The sequence below is a fragment of the Falco biarmicus genome, chromosome 5 (assembly GCF_023638135.1).
Source record: "Falco biarmicus isolate bFalBia1 chromosome 5, bFalBia1.pri, whole genome shotgun sequence".
Lineage (NCBI taxonomy): Eukaryota > Metazoa > Chordata > Aves > Falconiformes > Falconidae > Falco > Falco biarmicus.
In genome coordinates this window covers 92,413,463-92,435,197 of record NC_079292.1, presented here as the reverse complement: position 1 = coordinate 92,435,197, position 21,735 = coordinate 92,413,463, and the positions used below count along the sequence as shown (strand labels likewise).

Below are 21,735 nucleotides of genomic sequence, written 5' to 3'. Positions count from 1 at the left end.
ATACACACACGTAGCCTTTTATTTCCTTCTGCTCTGCCCCTTCATCTGTTACCACAAACACATTCTCAAGACTACATCTCTGCAGTCTCCAGATTAGATGACTTGATGTAACTAGTCAGAAAAAGTATCCACTATCTTTATCCCTTTTAACCACGGCTCTCTTGACATAAAGCAGTTCAATCCTTATGCAAACCTGCATGTTTGCTGGGGTACGTTTATTTAAAAAAAAAAAAAGTTTTTAAAAAAATATCTGCACTGAAGATAGACAAGTAGATATGGTACAGCAAAACATCACCACTCCTGCAGGGTGCAGCTGTCTTACCATGCCAAGGTACTGAGAAACCACAGTGAAAGTTGTGCAGCGGCAGTATCAGATCACTGCCATTGGCAATGGAGTGTATAAAACCTAACATTTATGTTTAACTTTACATGACATTCTCTGTAATTGTTACTCTCAGTGATGTATATTAATGGTCCATACACCCGTGGGATAATAAGGCATCAGCAGATAGGGAAACTATCTGGGAAGAGCAGCAGAGGCCACTGGAAAGCACACCTACTGCCAATATCTGTGAGGAAAGGAACAGCTAGGCTGAATACTCCAGTGCTTTTCTACTGGGCAGTATATCAAGTCAGCTTTTCCCCGAGGCAGCAAGCTGGGAGCTCAGAGCGAGCTGCACTATCAACCTAGCACTTGGGACTGGATCTGAAGTTCCACAGCTCAGCTACAGCTCCAGGATTCAGTGGGATTTTCTGGCAAGAAAAAGAATTGCAGGAAAGAAAATGTTGCACAAGTGAGTAGAGGGGTAAAAGGAAAGAGAAGCCAAGGCAATAATATAACGGAGCCTTACAGTGGCTTGCTTCCACTTTTATGTGACACGGGTCGATGGGAGCGATAAGTCAATTTGTGGGAAAATCACGCGTGGATTAAACGATGGGCCATGGCAGGGGAGGCACACAACACTGTTAAACACAGCACAGGACTGTGCCTGCACCTGGGAGTGCACTCAGGAACGGAGGGCGAGAGGATCTGCAGTTACCCACAAGGTCAAAAGCAATCTGAACTCTTTTACTTGGTGCCAATAGACAATTTCTGATGTGTGAGCCAAACAAACGAGTTTGCATTTACATTACATTTCTGCTCCCGTTAGTATTTCTCTTCACAAGTAAACACAGGCATTTCATTCGCTTCCAACCAGGAACCACCTTTCACACCTGCCTGCTCCCAGTGTGGTGCCGCAAGGCAAAGGGAATGGATATGGCCCAAGCGTTTGGAGGGCAGCTGTGACCTGCTACAGGTAATCCCAGCCTGGGGGAATGGTGGCCTGGGCCGTGCCATGGTGATGCAGTGGAAACCCTCGCAACACCAGGCACAAAGGAGATGTTACCTTTACGGTGCCATTTCCAGCGCCCTTCAAAAAGAGAGAGTTCCATAGTGCTGGGCCTCCTGGCCTTACAGGATTTATTTATCACTCTTGCTCTCAGTGGGCAACACTGAACTCTCCCTTCCTTGCCTTCAATACAAGGCTCTGCAGAAGCTCATTCCCAACTTCTGCCTCTTCATAGCAGCCCATTATCTGTCCTGTGCTGTGAGGGTTCCTGACACGCTGCTTTTTCTTATCACCACACCTAACGCTCCACTCCGTGCCTCTCAGGCTCTGTACACAGCACCTCACTTCCTAGTTATAGCATTTGCTATGGTGCTCTCCTGCCTTCCCACGACTAACAACTCTGCTCATTTTTCCTGTTCTGGAGTTTCACTGCCAGCCCCTTGGGCTCTCCTGTGCCTCCCAGTATACAAGTACTCACACTGTGAGTTGTTCTGCACAAGTAGAGAAGCTCTACTGAGCATCTCACCAAACAGAGGTCTCTGCAGAACATCGCACAGTACCACATCTTAAGTGCTGTCACTGAGATACGAGCAACTTTAAGCAGGGATCTGATGGCCACTCTTAGTATCTCAGATATGACCGCTACAGAGACTGAGACACCAAAATCTGTCTTCAGAGTACATTGGCTCCACTTCCTGACCCTTGTAATCTTTTCCAACAATTCCTTTTCACAAAATTCCTATAAAGGTTTTTCTGTTCCTTCCAGCCACCTCTCTTCCTTGCCACCAACACAATCCTTAGTACCTCGTACCATCACAACCAGTTCCTTTTCCAGAATTTTTTAGAAACAAATGTTAAGCTTTGCCTTCCACAGTTCCCAATGACTTCCCAATCTCAAAAGTTTAGTCTTTTTCAATCATACTTTCTCAAAATCTTACACAGTCCCTTCAGCTTCGTTCTCAGAAACAGATTGAAACTGATTTAGATTTTCCATAATTTTAGCTTTAGGTTGATGCTCAACAAGAAATGCTTCAATCCCAAACAGTTCATGTTAAAGAAGTGAAACAACCGCAAACAGGGTCTGAGGTCAAGGCAGCTGGTACAGCCTCAACAGCAGATACTGCAATGGTTCTGCCTGCTATGGGACTAAAAAGAACTTCTAACGACTATAATCATCTCTGCGCTGTGAATGGATCCAAGCTGACTTTACTCAACTGCTTCAACTTCAATCAAGTACTCCACTAAGAGCCCAGCCTTGGCAGTCAAAAAGGGCAGTGCAGGCTAGAAATGAGATTACCCACCCTCTCAGGAGCTTGCTGCTTTGGTCAGGAAGCAGTTTCTGTAATTCCCATATCCAAATTATCTAGTTTATAAGGAGATATAAACTGCATGGGCACTGCATTCAGAAAAGTAATCACTGAAATACATGCTTTCCATAGAAACACATAAACATATTAATTATTTGCAATCTCCCCTAACTCTGTCCATGGCGTGTAAAAAACTGCTCATTCACACTACTGAAACAACTCCCCCTCCCATCCTCTCCCCATTAAAGTTTGCATGCTAGCTTCTGTCCCCCTTTCTCTGAGCCTGTCATCTACCTATGCTCCTCAAATCTTAAGTGCAGCATACAAAAGATGTGGCTCAACCTCCCATATGCTTCTAGAAGTGTAAGCAGAGGCTTTTTTCTTTCTTTTTTTACCTGGTGAGCTGGAAGTACTGGGTGTGCAGTCACTGTCATCCAGCCACATACTCTGAACCATTGAATCTTGTTTTGGAGGGCCCTCAAGAGAGCACGTCAGCTCCTGGAGAGGGCAAAGAAGATGTGTTTTAATAATGTACTTGGTAAAATCAGGCAAGGTAGCCTATGTTCATTGGGGATCGTACACCCACCCTGCCGTTCTCTTCTTCCTCAGATGTTTCATTTTCCCTCAAACCACTACAACAACTGCTTGCACTGGATGAAGAACGTGAGAATGGCTGCATCACACAGTATCCTGCAGTCTGACTCCCGAGCATTCTGTGAAATGCAAGCATTCAACATCGTCATGCTTACTGTTACACGCAGGCTTGCACTTTTTGTGACATAGCTTTAAGATATAGCAGTCAGAAACGGTAAGAAGAAATTAGTCATCCACAGCTAGTTTTTCCACCTAGGAACAGACTTCAGGTGAACGGCCTTGCATTCCTTGTTGCTGCTTTATTTAGTAGAAGCACCACTTGTTGTTTCCATTCAGGATAACTATATAAAAGGACAAGACTAAGTGATTTTTTTAAGTCACAGATCCAAGTGTCTTAAAGCAAAGTGAGTAAACCACATGCATTTAAGCACTGTTTACCTGTAGACATTCGTTAAGGTCAACAGATACCTTCATTTTGGCTGTCAGAGATGGCAGGAGCCTAAACACAATGTGACAAGGTGTTAAACTGGGTAGCCAGCCTAGCCCACCCGTTCCCACAGCCACTCTCCGCCTGTCACAGCTGGTCTCAGGTGAAATTCCAGACAGTACAAGGTGACTGTAAAAGCACATTTTTCATGCCATAGAGCTTATAAACTGCTACTGCTGTGCTTCTGGGCAGCTGTAACAGGAGCAGTCAGGACAGCACAGAGACATTAACCAGTATTACAGAATGATTAACTAAGGAAGTTTAAGGAAGCAATGGGGAGGTAGAAACAAATTACTGAGATCTGCATTATCGTAGGCTGTCTCAGTGCCAAACTATTTAGGATCAAGTGCCAACCTCTTGCACAGACAGGTCAGAACCCTCCCCCTGCTTACAGACAGGAACATACCTACGTCAGGATGCCCATCCTGGTGATTTTGCATGTGCCTAGTTGCCAACAGACTGGCTCCTGTAGGACCATCCCACTAGACTTTTAGCTCTCACAGCATCATTACAAAGGGAATGTTCAAAGCAAACTGTACTGGATCACTTGACCACCATTCTCTCAAACTTCATGGACACTGAGGCAGCCTGGTGCACGTTTCAGATCTGTCAAGAAAGACCCTTATGGCCAGCTTCTCCCAGCTCAGAATTTGGGATCCACTGCTTGCAGTCATCTAGGAGAAAAAGCAGCCCACAAGGCCAATATGCTTACGTGGTGGAAGGTGTGCTGTGCATGTAAGCCTAACATTTATGGTGAAATACACACTGCCTGCACAAGAGACCAGCCAATAAAAGCGAGATTAAGTGCTTAGAAATGTTAAGAAACTCAAAAAAAAAAAAAGCTGTGAGAGGCAAGAAAGATAAAGACACCTTTAACATACTAAATATATTTATTCTTTCAGAAGCACTGCAAAATGTGGCCAGTCTTGACCTACAAGCAGCAATGAAACCTAAAGTCCCAGGCATATTACATGCCAGCATGCAACAGGGAGAACAGTAAAGATAGGGCCAATATAGGCCAAAGATACTTCCTCAGGAGATTAGGAAATATATTTTGGAGGAAGTGAAGGCCAACATGCTTCTCCCTTGGCAGAGCAAATCAATAACATGAATTTAAGTGAGCTGGGACCTAGATTTCCGCAAAGTTATCTCCTTCTCAGTCTCCTTCCTCAGCACTTCCTGACCTATGTCATCCAAAGGCACTAGAGACCAGAGGTGGAAACATGTTCTTCTGCTCTTGCCTTCTGCAGGCCAAGCGGTTCTCTTCTCACTCATCTGAGGGGCAGGGGAGAGGAGGGGGGGCACTCAAGGTGGCCCCCTTCCCCCACCATTAGTAGAGGCCGGTTCAGTGGCTGCTGACTGGGCAATGGGAAGGGCACAGAGCCAAAGTGCTCCAATGGGAACTATCTGTCCATCTCCCTTTCCTGGGACTCCTGCTGCAGGAACGGCCAGTGGAGCGTTACTTGGTGCCACTTGGTCTCTCCACAGTCCTTGAGGTCCTCTAAGTAAGTTCATGCTCCTCTTAGCCAGGGCTCTCCTTTCACCCCAAAAGTCCCGCCAGTATCTTCAGTGAGGTAACCAGTGACTGAGTAGCATCCGGTCCACTCCTGACAGGCTTGATGTCCCCACTCAGATGTGTCTGAGGAGGGAAAACACACACACAAAACACCCATGTACTTTTCCTAGGATATGGACATACACAGTACAGCGCCTGATTTTTCCGATGCAGCCCAGAAAGCTGTCTGATCCCGAGGAGTTTTGCTACCCGGTTACTTAGGCTAGGTTCACTCTTTTGCATCTGTCCCTTGGGAAGAGTGATTGTTTGGAAGGCTACCTGCATGCAGAGCAGACAAACTAAGGACAATTGCCCCTGCATGTGGGAGAGAAGACACTGTTAGCCCAAGCGAACAATGCGGTTTCAGGGACTGGAGGCTGCTCGATCCCTGCAGAAGGGTATGTTGGAAATCAGCACGCAAGGACAGAAAGTAAGTCCTGCTTCGTCTCTACTGTAAAAGTATGAATCTCTTATTTACATGTTCCCTTCGCATTTATTTCCAGGTTGGTTATAGTAGCACGTAGGTGAAGAGCTTGATCATTCAAGTTGGGAATTGGAAACAATTATTCAAGACCAGCAGCAACACGCTGGACATTTTTGCAATAGATTTCCTGTGACGCTACTCCCTGGTGAGAACCAGGAGTGCATTGATGACATACTACCAGGGATAACATGTTTAATATGGGCTGCGTCATTTACTCTAGAACCAGCTGGAACTCCTTTTTATTAGAAATATGCCTATATCGTGACCCTGACTTGTGGTTCCACAATTAACAATGAATAGACTATTCCAGTAGAATGCTAATACCATTATGATGAAAATGGTGTGCTTTACGTGGAATTACACGGCCTTGAACCCCTGTCCCCGATACAATGCAGAAGGTATGACTGCACATCGGATGGTCTCTGACTATGAAGTCACAACTCTAACACTACGCTACTAGATCACAGCTCTAACTAAAGCTGGCTAATCACCAGTTGTGCAAAACTCCATGCTACATCCCACCTCGTAAACCAGCTGTCCAGAAATGGGCTAAACCACCATAATGGTGAAGAAACTTTTTCTGGTGTACAAGTGGTTTTGAGTCCATGACTGGAAAAAGATGCATAGAGAGAATCCTGGGGGCAGAAGCAGACAGACTGCCAAATCATACAGGTCATGCCTCATGTGCACAACAATATTCATGCAAGTTTTGTTGAGTGAAACCCCATGCCATGTTCGCTCTCCGAAAGCATGTGACACCAACTGCAGCTGGGTCACCTCCTAAGCTGATGAATGGAAAATGGGTGTTGGGAAGTGGGGGAAGCCACAACCAAACACAGAAATCAAGAACAGATGGCAAGAAAGCTTCATTTTTTTTTTTTCTTTTTTTTTTCCCCAGGACACGCACACATTGTACAGTAGGGTAAGCAGCACTAGCTGAGCTACGAGATGTTTTCTTACTAGGCAAAATTCTTGCTGATTATGAAAAGTTATCTCAGCTACCTAATCGGAGCAAGTCCTTCACCCATGGCTAGCCAGGAACTTCCAGTTCTCTAACAAGGTCCCAGGCAAGATGAGGAAGGGGAGATGGAATGATGTGGTAATGCTGGAAGATGGGCGTTGCTGACCAGTCAGCAATTCACGTCCTGTATTTTCTCTTGTCCTTGGCTGTTAGAGCTAGCGTCTTAAATAGTTTCTATCTCCTAGCTGTGCTCCCATCCTCCTCCCCACCAAAGGTTTGGACACCCACCCAACCCTAAATCTAGTATCACAAAAGCATACTTGCCAGAACTCTGCACCTTGGCTGTGACAAAATTCTGGGCAGTCCTACAAGGCACAACTGAGGAGCTGGGCTACTGCAGTTAGTCACCAGCCTGTGATTCTTAGGGAGCATTAGGTCTAGTTAGAAGGAAGGTCCTTCCTTGTCAGTCTGGCATCTGGAGCAACTACAGCCATAGAGGCCTGGTTCTAGGGCACGTTTCAAAATTGTCTTAGGGTAGCCCCAGTCCCAGTGACATGCCCTACCACAAAGTACTTATTGCCTTTTTTGCCACAGGTCTCATGCAAGTTCTCGTGAAAAAAAATCAGGTGTGGCAAGCTGCTCCAGAAAGCCAGCTGCAGTCCTGGATTTAGAGACAGGCTGCTCTGCAGTCTTGTAAATGTAAACGTGTGGTTTCCACGAAGACCTGGAGTATCCTAGATAGGATCACATCCCAGCATAATACAGCTTAGCAATAACAAAGCTGCACTACCAGGAAAGTGCATTTTTCCAGTTTTTGACCACCAGAAACTGAAGAACGATTTTGCAGGCTACTGCAGGAAGTGTTTGGCAGGAGAACGCTGGGTGCGGTGTGCTTTAGCAGCGAAACAGAGGGGCAATGCACAAGACCCTGCTGTAATACTCTGGGAGGGATGAAGACAGGCTGGGTCATGCTGGTGGGGAGCAGCAGCATGAACCCTGCTTCAAGGGGCAGAACTTGAGTACAACCCAACACCACAACATACCCTTGTCCAAGCTTCTCCCTGAAGCTCCAAAATCACTCCAGAGCAAACTATAGAGGAAACATACACATGAGTAAGCATGGATAACTGGACAGCTAGGGCTTTGCGTATCCTGTTGGATGTAAGCTAACAATACAGTACAGATATAGCCAAAATCACTTTTAAGTAGTCCAGTCATTCTTCACTGGCTGCTTAAGAAAGCCAAGTTCTCTACTTACATGCTCTGAATTACTGTGCCACGGCCAGACATCTAACTTTTAAGATGCTGCAATGCCTGATATGCACAATCTCAGTAAAGCCTCCCACAGAGCAAGACATGCACCACACTTAAGCAAATACCAGACACAGTGAGTGTACTTAATATTTTAAAATTATTTTCAACTCACTTGCTCTTCCTGCTGGGGAACTCTGGGGAGCTGGGACTGGATGATCCATCAGACTTCAGGTCAAAGAAAGTTCCTGGACTGTCCAGCACTTTCTGTATCCTCTCTGCAGCATCTCTGCTGGGACAAAAGAGAAACCAGCTACATCCCAGGACCAGAGTTAACCTCTATCTCTTCTAACACTTCCTTACAAGCCATGATACAAAGCTGGATCTCTCATATACACATGGAAGGGAAGCAAATGTGGTTGTGCTGAAAAGGGCAGATTCCTTAGATGTGACCTGTTGAGGGCAATAGATTAGAAATGGCCAACTTTAAACTCCTTTTGAATTGATATAAAACTGTACGTTAATTTAAATAGTAATTCTTCAACTACTTCTTCTACTCTCCCCATTGCATTGGTCTTAAGAAGCTTTAGCATTGATTAGAAAGCTTATATATTTATTGCATAAAGAAAAAGAATTCAGCAAATTTCACTGTTTCAGGCTGGCTACAATAGTTTTATTGCTACTAGCACTTGTGAAGATACTTATGAAGAAAGTTGTGTGAGTAACTGAAAAGTGGGGTGTGATTAATTAAGGATTGGAAAACTCAGATATTTTGGAGTTGGTTTTGTAGCTTCAGTGATGGAGTTCACAAAGTGCCTCCTCTGCTCCCTTGGCCAGTTGGTGCTACCCGTGCCCCTCACATCACAGTGTCTCCTGCCCTCACTTGTGCTCAAACAATGGTTTGCAAGACAGGGAATTGTCATGACAGAAAACAAACCTGGAACTAAGGCAACCCTGAAATTTCCATGACACGCAAACAAGCCGGCCGGACTGGGCCAGCTCTGCCATCAAAGCCTCTGCACATCATTCAACCACAGCTGCAGGGCGAAGTCGCCCATGAGGCACTGAGCTCACCCTTGCCAGAGAGGGCTGCTCCAGCCTCCATCACTCTTGTCCAGGGTGCTTCCACCCATGCTGGTACCCATGAGACACCCCTAGGAGCCAGTTCACAGCAGAATCTGGCAGACAATTAACCAACAAGAGTAAGTTGAGACTTTTTCTGTTAGATTAATGGGCTGAATCAGTTCCACGAAGGGTCCAACTAAGCATCTGAGCCCTCCCAAGGAGTGGAGCAGGATGGGGTAGTTGAGACAGTGGGCAAGGGAAATACATCTGCTTTCCAGTAGCAACGAGCTGTTCGGAGAGACCAGCTGCCAGTAAAACCTTCAAGAACCACCCAGTCAGTCTTTCATAAAACAGAAGATAAGGCTCACTGTTCCTTGTATCTAAGACTGCAAATAAGCCAAAGGAAACCAAAATAAACCCAAGAGCTTACCAACTCCCTCCTAGCAAAGAGCAGGAAAAAAAAGAAAAGAAATTCAAGGGGTTTTGTTACTGTAGAAAACTTTTACAGAACTTCTAAGGGGATAAAGTATGTTGTACATGAAGTAATGGATTGAGGGGCACAGCTGCATAAGGTAAAAAATTATTTAAAGTAATGAGGAGCTGTGGCTACTGTGTTGGCTTAGGCTGTTACAGGGAAGCTGTTTCAGAAGATTTTATTTGTCTCAAAGAAAGTTCTATGCTATTTTTATCCAGATTAGTCATAGGCACCTCATTAAGGAAAGGCCCAACAGAATAAATGGAAAGAAGGGAAAATGTAGTAATTCTTCCTGTCGTGAAATCACCAGTTTCTACATTAAAGACGGCTTCTCCCATTTTACACTGAGCCTCTAAGCTGTTCCCTGGAATTCTTGCAACTGGGAAAACAGCATGTTAGATGCAGAGCATTCATGTGACTTTTGAGACAGCTAGAGCAGAGATAAATTTATTGCTTTAACTAACCAGTCTCTCAGGACCAGTAGACAACTTCTGAATGGTTACAATTCAGTCAAATATGCCATATAACTCCTACAACTTATATGGTACCCCTTTATAATTATTTCTCAGACCACCCAATTTAAACACTAGTCATTTTGACTTGACTTTTTTAAAAAAAAATCCTTTAAGAGATCGTAAGTTTTAGCTATTTTAACTTTTTAACATGAAAACAAACAATCAAGCACCCAATTCCCCCTTCCCAAGAAAATCCTTTCCTCCAACTCTTATCTAAAAGTGGTGAAAACAGAACAGGAGAATCAAGAGTCCTGGATCACACTGCACAATGCTTCATAGCAATCTTACCATGTTCCTCCACCCACCTCTTCCCTTCTTCCTTAAATATTGATTCTCCCCATTCCCAAATGTCCTTTTTTTATTTTGTTTTGGCCATTTGTCCATTAGCTGATGATCGGGCTTTTCTTCCTGTTCCAACCATTTCCATTTCAGTTCTCATTCCTGTCGATTGCACGGACTGCCCTCGCTGCCTGCCCTTCTATACCTCCCTTTTCTCATCTCCTTCTGTTTTTTCCCTTGCTTTGTCTCCTCTCCCCATGGCTCATACCTCTTTTCCTCCTGTATGTTCTCAATACCAATGGCACTACTCCGTCGCCCATGGAAGCGGCTGGCTCGAGTACGTGATGGGCTCCTACCAGGCAAGGCAAAAGACTAGAAAAAAGGAAAGTGTGACAGAAAGGGTGGAGGGGAACAAGACAGGAAAAGCTGTGGAGAACTGGAAGCATGGGAGAGGGAGTCTGTGATGCTGATCAGGTCCTCTCCTCTGCTCTGCAATGCAAGAGCACAGCCCAGCTCCATGCAAGCAGGAGTACCTGTTGTCAGTGAGAATGGGAAGCTAGAGCTTGCAAAGGGGCTATGAGAAAGAGACGTCGGGACACAGGAACAAAGGCAGAACAAGATACACAGCCAGTGTGCAGAGAAGGAGGCCCAGGCAGGGACGTATCCCCATAGTATGACAGAAGGAGAGGCAGAATCAGAAAGGTAGGGAAAACCAGGAGTTAAAGGAGAGAAGGAAGCAGGAAACCCAGCTCAGTTCTGTGCCTTTGTTGTCCTGAGATAAAGAATGTGTACAAAGGGTCACCAAGAGATTTCTTCACTGGAAGGCACCTTCTTGGCTTACTCAGAGATTTACTTATTTTATTTTTTTTTTAGTTTGCCTGTATTGACATTGCTAGTGCAGAGACTGCAATCAGCTGTATACACTTTGGCCAAGGTAACCATATTTCCACTATCAGAAGCACAGATCCTTTTCCAGAACCATCTGTCATGAATTTATTACGCTCACGGTGATCATGTATGTTTAGTGTCCCTATCAGATAAGAAAGACTTTGATAGTGATTAGAAATATTCACTCTTTCTCTCACCCCAAACTATTAATTCTGCTGTTTGTTCCCAACATGCTATTTACAGCAAAACAGCACCTTGAATAAACTTGTGCACCTGCTGATATTACAGAAAACAGCCTGTCTAGTGGGACTGAAGGAAATGGGACAGCTCGAGTTCTCAGCTCTTGCCATATGGCAGTACAGCACCATTCTAGTCAAACCACAGCACATGTTTTTTTAAGGTATGGCAACACAGAGGACCTAATCCAGGACAGATGTCTGACACAGAGCCACCTTTGGCTTTCTTTCCCCCATCTGCATCAATCTCGGCTCTAGTTTACAGACAATCTGGGGCTGGATATCGGCACAGACAAAACAGCTGGCACCACATGCTGCCACCACTTGGGAAGTGGGGCGACACAGCAAAAAGATTCACAGCAGGACAAGAGGGCAAACTAATAAGGGAAGAGAAATAAAATGTATGGGTGGGTCAAAAAGGTATGCCAGGTTTCTCCTTAGAACCCACCCAAGTACCTTACCGCAGCAATGGCCTTAGGGCCCTCGGCGACACTCTGGCTGAGGGCAAGGCCAGCGGTAGTGGGGCGGCTGGGCAGGGTGGCCGGCTGCTGCTTTCTCATGGATATCCCCATGGTATCCAGGCTCTGGCTGCGGCCTCTGATCACCCGCTGAACAGGAGGGAGGCAGGGAAACAGACAAACACAGGTACACATATAGACATGCACACGGTAGGGCAGTACGAATTGCACCACAGGCTGGGTGGAGAGCTGGGACAGACCAACACCAGAACCACACAAGCCCCAACTCCTAGCAGGCACGGACATGGATGCTGCCCACTTTTGGTCCGAGCTGGCTGCCAGGGAAGGATTCTCCCTCAGCTAGGTTCTCTACTGTCCCCTCCCTTGTCCTGTTGCAGTAAGTGAGGGCTCCAGACCAGCACCACAGCGCACTGAGTAAGGCAGCAGTGTTGGGAGCATCCCACCCAGTACAGGCTGCAACACGCACAATCAACCTCCTCCTCCTCCTCCAGACTGTGGGGTTCAGTCCTGCATGAACCTGAGTGCTGGGTCCAAGGGGAAAGCTGCCATGTCAAAACCTGAGGCATCTGAAAAAGCCATTTTCTGAGTTTACTCAGCCTTTTACAAAGGCCACCTGTGTATTGACATGCGAATCACAGCATCTGCTGAAGTCAGAAAAGGACATCTGGGGATCACTAGGGTGTGCCATGGATGGGTATGAAACTCCTGGTTAGCAGGAGTAGACTGATCGTACATAAAAATACACCTCACCAAAGCACCCCAGCTCTGATCAAAGCTACACGTATGGCTACCAAACCTATATGTGAATGGATTAGTTTCACAGCCCTTAAAGACTCTGACCAGCCTACCATACAAGGTGGTCGTCTGAAGAAATGCTGTTTGTAATACATTCCTCTGTTCAGACAGGTAACTTATTATACAAAAGAAGTGGCGAGGCACTTCCCACAGCAGTGGGAAAGGGGAAGTAGATAGGAAAGTGATGTACGTTTCTCTGTGTATAATCAGTTCAAACCTCAGTTTGCCTGTTTGTAATAAACCTTTGCTTTCTTTTATCATCTTGATCACTTTCCAAAGTAAATTCTGTCACCCAGTCCTGATTTATTAGGAAAAAAAAAAAGCATCATCTACATAGAACAAAGGTAAATTAACTCTGGCTTTTGGAGGGTAAATAAAGCATCACAGTTTTTCTAGACAGTACACTTGCAGGTAAGTTAAAATTGCCTTGCAGTGGCTCTTCCAACTCCTTCAGTTGTAATGAAAATTAATTGGAAGAGATCTGTTGTAGGCACTGAAAGCTGCTTCCTACTAGTTATTACAATTCCTCTTGCAAACACTCCTTTTTCTCTAAGTCATGGAGTGAAACCCCATCTGACACCAGATGCCAACATGACCCATAAAGAGTTTGACTTCTCAGGGACAGGACAGAATTCCACTCTGGACTATGTTGTTGCTCTGTAGGAAGGAGCACAGGCAGGAGGGAAATGTCTTTACTGGAGAAATACTGTGAAGCACAGCTGAAGATGCTCTAAAGAAAGGCTGCTGGATGGCAAGATGACCTGAGCACAGCTGGTCAGCAGGGCCAATATTCCTTGGAGGGACACACGATGAGCTTAAGCATGAGCAACTGGGTAAGGAATCAGTCCTCTATGGCTCACCTTGAAATTCTCAAGGAAGCCCCCACTGCCATTCTCTATCTTGTCATCCTCTCCTATGGGTAATCCCATCATACTGCGGCTGCGAAGCTGCAGCTCCTCAAAAAGGCTCTCCAGGAGGGCACTCCGGGTTCTTTCCTGCATCAACATTGGGAATGAAAACACAGCTATCATTGGGAGTGGAGAGACTTTTTTCCCTCGTTTTTGCAATGTCTCACATTCTCCTTAAACCCAAACTTTTAAACGCTTTCTAAAGCAAGTCATAAAGGACATCAGTACTTTTTTTACAGGTGATGCAACGGAGGCATGTTTTTTCTAGATCAGTCAAGCAGCAGAGTCTGGAACAGGATTTTGGTGCCTTGAACCAAAATCCAGTTGTATCTGCACGCATCCTGTAGCACAATACTGAGTTTCAGGTAATACAGAATTTCCTCCAGCAAAATGTACGCATCACATTCCCATTCTTATTTGACCATTAGATCTTTACCTTAGAATGTACCTGTTCATATTCTATCATGCCTGCTGTGAAACACAAAGGAAGCATCACATAGCTGAGCATAAGTACATTTACTCTTCCTGTTTTAAGCAACACAAAATTAGAAGAAAGTAAATAATTGTACTTTTTCTTAATCTGGCAGTAATACAGTTTTATAATTTTAAAGGGAAGCAACCAGGTAATAGACTCACCTCTAATTTAGCAAATTTCTCAGCTCGATAGCAGCTGTACTCAGCATTGATGAGCTTGACCAGGAGGAATTCGCGGAACTCTGCGCTCTACAAGACAAAATGAAGACTAGACTGGAGATGAAAACAGTAATAAAAATATCCCATGAGAAAAGCTCTACCTTACTACTCTTTAGACCTCCGAAGTCCTCTAGCTGGACTGGCAGTACTGACCCAGAACACAGGGCTGTGTATCGCATCCCTACCATCTAACACTGGAACAGAGAAACGAACCTTTCTAAATATGGCTGGGTTTGGCAGAGGGGGTCCAAAGAAGGGGACATCGTCTCGAGCTGTGACTGAAACCTGGAACAATACAAGGAGAAAAACGTAAGTATCATAACTTCAAACTGCTAAGGTATGTCTGATCCCACCTGAATCATCTACATAGCCAAAAGAGATCTAACATGCTGTCCTGTGCACCCATCTATTTCTGCACTCCATGAATGGATGTGCTGATGTATCCCGCAGAAATTCAGTAAGCTAGATGCTCACACAGTAAAAGCAACAAAAAACAGTTGAACCAATTGCTTTTTAAAAAAATATTTTTCATAAATACTTTTAATAATAACCAGAGTGTTTAGAACAACAAAAAAATATATAAAATTAAGGTACTTCCATTCAGCCTGCAAGCTTTACCTCCACTAGAAGAATTTTTGTCAACATGGTTGTACTGACCTATTTTTTTTGACAGACTCCTCAGTGGAAATGCACTGCACGCTGAAGGGGCTAGCTCAGTGACACCACCTCTCTAAGTCACATGTGGTTCACATACAAAAGCACTTTCCCAGTAAGAGATATGGAAATGCATGCTTTTTTTAAAAAATAACAACAAACAAACAACAAAACATGCTCCTACCTGATATACCAATACCAGAAAAAGAAACTGTAATGCAGTTCAATTTTTACATACTGTCACTTGGCTCTTCACAGCACTTACCTGTAATTACATGCAGCTGTCTTACCAGATACATACAGCATTTAAGAATATTTCACAGTTGGCTTTTTTTTGTCACGTTTGAGATGGAAAAATACCATTACTTGCCATTTCATACAACAGGGAACAATGTCATAATAACAGCAACTGCCTCAAAATAACACTCCAGTGTAAATGTCACAGAGGCAATGCCAGGCACAAGCTTAACAAGAGGAGGGAGAAGGGCCCTGAGCTTAAATCAGGTTTCTCACCTTGCAGGCCAGCCTCCCTAATTACAAGGCCTCCCTCTCCCTCCTAATAGACATCTACCAGTTAAAATCCTGCTTTGCATTTTTAATTTTGTGATTGCAAAAATTAGTTTGAAGAAATAAATTCCATTAATATTCCGAATTAACCACTAGGCACTAAAGCTGAAGCAAATGGAACAACAGATGGAAAAAAGTCTTCCCAAACTGCAGTCTCTGATGTACTCGAGTGCTTCAAGGCAGAATGAGTTAAAACCCCCTTGCAAAAGCCTTTGCAGAAAACTCTGTGTGGGCTCTAGGGTCCTGACCAGGACTACTTTTTCATGAAAAGACACAAGCAGCCCTATTACACAGACACAAAGAGTGGCAGTGCAGACAGGCAAAGATGAAAACAATAGCAGGAAGAGACAAGACGAATGGCGAGCTTCCCCAGCTCTTCCTCTTGCCATCCAGTGAATTCCTGCACCCTACAGAGCCGACGGTGAGAGAAGAAATGGGGCCCCGCGCCCCTGATCAGCATGAGGCCATCGTGTCCCTCCAGAGCTGGCTGCCCACAGTGTCGGGAGCCATGTAGGGTGGCTGTCCTGCTCCAGCACCCTCCTTCGTGGCAGAGGAGATGGGGATCCTCTCCAAATTTTTATATTCGTGGTGTTCTTGTAGACCTCCAAGGCATAAGGGCTCATCATCACCAAATCAGCATTGCTACGTAATGTGAGACACAGCACTTTGATCAAAATGTTGCTACAATGGAAAATCCACCACAGAATGCAAGCTTCTATGTATTTTCTGCTCTCTCAGAGTGACTAAGTTGAACATAAAGTTATATAGACACCCATACAGAGGTGTGTGACAGGGAAAAAGCCATGTCCAAGGGCTGCAGATAGTGAATTCATGTCCTAGCAGGGCTTCTTTCAGCTGGAGGGCCCTGACAGGTAGCACTTCCCTGACAGGTGGGCATCAGTTTGGTGACCCCTAAAAGCAGATGTACCTCCTATGGATTCCACAGGTGAGACCAAGCAGCTGTATCTGCCCTGCAGGCTCCGGCCATACGCGCTCTCTCATCACAGCGCGGTGTGGCACAAGCCACGTGGACGTGGATGCGTTTTACCGACTTGTATAATGCAAGCAAGACATCCCCCACAATGGGGTCAATTGTGCCTCATGCTCTTTGATGTAAACAAAATTTTTCTGAATTCTGAACTCATCCTGCTTCAATTCCCAAGTGTCAAGCTTCAGGAATGCATGAGCTGCTTCGAACAACATGCAACTGCATTCTACTTTCATGCGTAGATACTCAACAGGTCAGATGGCAGCTGGCCGAACCGCACCTCTCCCGGAGGCACAAGAACAGGTTTCCACCTGGAGGATCAGCAATGGCAAGTCAGTACAGAGGAACACACTGACTCCGTTTACCTTGTAGAGGGTGTTCCCAGTGGTGCCGTGGGTGAGCTGAACTACCACATAAGCATGGAGGAAGTTAGAAGCAATCATATCAGGGACAAAAGTCGTGCTTTCATCCTGGAAGATGATGGCTACAATGTCATTCCCAATGTGACGCTTTCGCTGAAGCTGGAGAGGAGAAAATAAAGGCAGGTGAAAAAAAGCAGAAAAAGATACAATGGGCCTCAAATGTAAGGGAGGAAAATAAGCTGACCTTGTAGAGGAACAAGGCTGAATTGGCAGAGCTGTTAGTGTACAGATAAGTGGCCAAATTTGGCCGTGAAACCGCAAGCACGTGAACAGCTCGTAAGGAGCAACTGCTTTGCTACATGTAGACATATTCCCAGGTGCTTTGCTGCACGTAGGCACATTCCAAGGCAGAATTTGGGTAGATAAGTGATTGTATATAATCAGCACTTATGCACGCAATAAACGATCTCACTTCTTCACTGGCTTGGGGTCCGTGTCTTAATATGCCACACAAACACCAGCTGCCTAGCATCCCCAACCCCTCTGCTCAACCAAACCCCTCGTCTCTATTTTTACCATTACTCCAGCCATAATTCCCCACATTACACAGTTTGGCATTCCCCCCTCCTCGCTGTCCCTCAGCAAACACCCCTCATCTCTTAGCCAGGCTGTCACATGCCTCAGTTCTCCTTCCAGTACCTGCTGGGAGTCTCCTTCCGTGAAGGGCAGCTTTGTAGACACATGGAACATGATTTCCTTGCCCCGGAAATTTGTATAGACGGACTCAGTGCCCGTCTGACCTCTGGTGACATCCAAGCCTCCCCGGAACCTGAGAAAGTCCATGGGTCAGGCAGGACAAAGGGGAGAGAGTGGAGAGAAGAAAGACAGTATCAGTAACAGTAGCATGGTACATCGATGTTATCAAAGGTAATTTTTAAGAAATCAGTGATAGTGAGGCACCACATCTTCCCAAAACAAATGCACTGACTGAAGCTGCACAACGTTTCTGCCAAGGAGCATCCTTGCTTGCTAAAATCTATGAAGCTAAACCAGGGATCCTCAAAGGAGGTACTTTCTTTGGCACTCTTCTGAGCAACAAAAACCATCTTTTACAACTACAGAAAGGATGGGCTACCCCACAGAAGGAGACTAAAACAACACCCACCCTGACCATCACAAAACAAACATGCATTCACACAGTCAAATAACATTATTCTTTACTGGTACCATGGGTCAGATTGAGAGACCAGGAGACCTTTAAATGAAAATACCAGCAGAGACCAAAGCTCCAACTTGTTCCCAGATATGGTGGCTGACAAGAGCATCCTGGGCTTTTCCACCTGCACTGGATTCAGAGGACACAGGACTTCCCAGGAAGCAGGGCTCTAACAGGGTCATAGTCACAGCCCTGAGCACCCGCATCCCCTGGCCCAGCCTGGCTCTCCAGCTGTGCTGGGTACGCACCCACGGAAATCCTGCAGTTGAATCCTGTCACCAAGGAAATCCAGGAACTCCAGGAAGCCCAGGCTCTCTTCTGTGTTACTGAAGACTTCTTCTTCGGTCGTCTTCAAAAGGAAAGGAGGAGTCAGAAGGAGCACAGTAGTACAAACAGCAGGTGGGAACTTCTACGCGGGGTTCAACCAGTTTTGAGGACTGGTGCAAACACACCGACCGACATGGGGAACGCTTCCCTCCCTTCTCTTTACGGCATCTGCATTTGCCATGGGGTAGAGTAGACCATGTTATGACATTTAAGCTAAGGGAACGGACTCTGTGTTTTGTCTCAAGTGTCACGGGATCTGAGGGAGCTTACCTGCCCAGGCTTCTGGTAGATGACCCCGAATTTGAAGTTATTGCTTATTACATGTTCATCAAACGCAACAATAAGCTGTGAAGCCTAAGGTAATGAAAATACAAATTATCAGCTGGACACCATTAGCCAGACGTTGATGGAAAAGGGATAGAGAGATACATCAGAAGATGATACCTTGGGGTAGAGGACAGGGAAGAAGCGTTCAACGTTCACATCCTCACAGAGCAGCTGTGGAGTGAGAGAGGGAGGGAAGCAGAAGGGTGATTACCGTGTGCCCGAGCTCACTGCGGGCACAAGGGCATAGGCACCGCTTATCATTACCTGGCACGAGTCCTTTTAGGCAAAAATTATGAGGTAAAGTCAGAAGAGAGAGAAGTTAATGAAGGTATAAAAGGGAAGTAGATGACAGTACTGTTGGGGAATGGCAGAAGAGAAGGAAATGGGAGGACAGAGGGGAAAAGGACTTGAAGAACAAGGTGTCAGGAGTGAACAGCGAAGCATGGATCTCACCTTGGCCATCTGGACAGCATTGGGGAACTCATTCAGGCAGGAAATTGGGATCAGATCATGTTTGGTGCCAGTCCGAGTCCTGACACAAAACAAAACATGCCTTAGGACAAAGGCTGAGGGGATGCACAAGCAACAGCAGCTCTTTAACGGTCTCCTTTCTTCCAGATTATCCTTAATGCAGTTAATTCTAGAGGACTCATTTTAAGCCTGGTGCATAAAATCACTCAAAGAGGGAGGCAAGCACACTTCCTTTTTGAGGGAAGAACATGTTTTTCTCTCATGAACTCTAAAGATGTGCCTGCAAATGCCATTTCGGCTTCCCAAAGAAAACTGCTGAGAGGAGAAGGCAAGAAAGGAAAGCTCACAGGTTTCTTTGCAGTCCTCCCCAGGAGAAAGACACGAGGTTCACACCCGTATCCCTGCAGGGGAAGCTCAGGGCAAGACGAGAGGCACAGCACAGTGACATATGCTTCAGCAGGCATCGTTACCTCAGCAGCAGGCGCAGGTTTTCCTGTTTCTCAATCTGTTCGTACTTCACAGAAAGTACCAGGTAGCCCAAGGACACGTCACTGGAGTAAAAGTTCTGGTGCTCCTGAAAACAGGAAGCCAAAATACATTACTCCCAACACAACCCTACCACGAGTTTACCAGATTTTTTGCATACAACCTGTCACTCAAGACAAGCTAACTTTCCACAACCTAGCAATGGCATGCTTGAAGACACGTGTATGCTGTCTCCCAGCCCCCTGGACAATCAATGCACGAGCATATCAGAGTTCATCCACTGTCAGTTTAGCTCCTCCCCAGCTGCGCATCATCCGAAGGGCTCCCAAGAAGGAACAGGATGAGAACATTCAGCAACATATTTTTAAGAAATCAGGTTTCTTGTAAATAAATTCATATCTTTCATGGATTTTCCTGTATCCATTTGGACTTTGTGTGACTAAGTAGTGGTCTCCAGCACACTCAGCTGGATGTGGTCTTGGGAATTCATTTATACAAACAGTAACGGCAGGATCGTTAGACCAAACGGTTGATCTCTAAGAGCACTCGCATCTCAGGAGGATGCAGTCAGAGCTGCAGGTAACTGCCTTGCAGATGAACACTGCTCTCAGCAGTGCCACTGCCACCGCCCGAGCTTTGTGGAGTGAGCCTCCAACAGAGGGAGTCACTCGGTCAAACAGGGAACCATAACGCAAACGTTTTCACGGGCTCTGTACAGAAGTGGCTGTGGCCATACGTTTCTTCTGGCTATACAGTCATGTTCCAATGGTCTGGGTATAGCAATATATATTTTATATATTTTTAACATATATATATGTATATAAAACATACATATTGCTTACATATTGCTTTGTATAGCCTCTAACCTCAAAAGATTATGAAGCCTTTTGACAAGGGATGTGAATGGAAACCTTTAGCACAACGAGAATACTATATAGGTGGAATCACCCAGAAATGCTTAGATCACTCCCATCCTCCTAGTGGAACACCACTTTATGGCCAAGTTTTGGAACTGTCTGCTACATTAACTCAGACCAAACAAAGAGCTGAGATTGAGCTCATGCTTTCAGCAAACAGTGCAAAATTATTTGGTTTGAGGTATAGCAGGACAGAGAGATCAATGAGAATGTCATGCAGGGGATCCAATTCCCTTTAGACTAGATTTTCTTAGATTAATATCATAATCTCTTGCTGCTAATGAGAACTTCTGTTGAAATGGGCAGAAGTACATTCTAGTATTTAGCCTCCAACCCAGGGGTATGGTACTTCTGAGCTAGCCATGATGGAAGCTGGAGTAAAACTCCTTCTCAGCAAAGCAAAATCATAATGAATACAACAAAATAAAACAAAATAAAGAATACCAAAATGAAAATAATCTCAGCTACCCTATCACAGGCAGAATTATCAGTGCCTCCTTATGCCTTGGGAACATGAAAATCAGAAGAAAGTTATATAGCAGTCTTACTGACAGCTGAATCGGGCATGTGCCCACAGAGATCTTCAGTGCATAACAGTTCAGGCAATGAAGACAAAAAAATTAAACCAAGGCTTTCTTTTGGTATCTTTTGTAGACAAAGCTTGGGATTTTCCAAATCCCAGATGACGTACTTCAAGATATCAGCTGGATCTCCCACTTGTGGTTCTGTAGGAAAAAGCAGCTCTGTCCATGCATTGAGAAGTCAGATGCTCCCAGGAGATAACATACACACACTTTAATGGGGAGTCTGATTCCCAAATTCCACTTATCAACTGTTTCACAGAGAAGAGGTACCCACTCACAGAGAAGAGGTATCTTGTTTGTTGATACATTTTCTAATGATAGTGTTGCTCACCACCAACTTGAAAGATATAATCAAAGTACTCTGCATACATTTCAGCGTGTACAGATTCTGTTCTGATGTACACCAGTGGGTTTATGCTGTTTGGTCATACAAGTGATGTCCCCAGCCTAAATGCCAAGTGTTTGCCGGTCAAATTCAATGGAGGAGAGATATAAAACACCATTCCCATGCAAATAATAAACAGGCTGTTCTA

At 45.1% G+C, this 21,735-nt stretch overlaps 1 protein-coding gene across 10 annotated transcripts in view; it reads right to left on the bottom strand.

The window, feature by feature from the left end:
* LOC130149445 (rap1 GTPase-activating protein 1-like) overlaps window positions 1-21,735 on the bottom strand; it is a 52,188-nt gene that overhangs the window by 7,475 nt on the left and 22,978 nt on the right. For 4 of the 10 annotated variants that reach the window (XM_056339077.1, XM_056339078.1, XM_056339080.1 and 1 more), the window contains exons 7-21: window positions 19,686-19,789; window positions 19,198-19,276; window positions 18,862-18,915; window positions 18,688-18,771; window positions 18,339-18,439; window positions 17,574-17,703; window positions 16,878-17,033; window positions 14,517-14,588; window positions 14,247-14,333; window positions 13,563-13,697; window positions 11,890-12,036; window positions 10,573-10,676; window positions 8,146-8,259; window positions 3,225-3,351; window positions 3,034-3,136 (exon numbers count right to left, since the gene is read on the bottom strand). In XM_056339077.1, the coding sequence (XP_056195052.1) occupies window positions 3,034-3,136; window positions 3,225-3,351; window positions 8,146-8,259; window positions 10,573-10,676; window positions 11,890-12,036; window positions 13,563-13,697; window positions 14,247-14,333; window positions 14,517-14,588; window positions 16,878-17,033; window positions 17,574-17,703; window positions 18,339-18,439; window positions 18,688-18,771; window positions 18,862-18,915; window positions 19,198-19,276; window positions 19,686-19,789 (1,597 nt within the window). Of the gene's footprint in view, window positions 1-3,033; window positions 3,137-3,224; window positions 3,352-3,375; window positions 5,359-7,762; window positions 7,810-8,141; window positions 8,260-10,572; window positions 10,677-11,889; window positions 12,037-13,562; window positions 13,698-14,246; window positions 14,334-14,516; window positions 14,589-16,877; window positions 17,034-17,573; window positions 17,704-18,338; window positions 18,440-18,687; window positions 18,772-18,861; window positions 18,916-19,197; window positions 19,277-19,685; window positions 19,790-21,735 lie in introns of those variants that run through there. The other 6 variants (XM_056339082.1, XM_056339081.1, XM_056339079.1 and 3 more) reach the window with 6 other exon arrangements.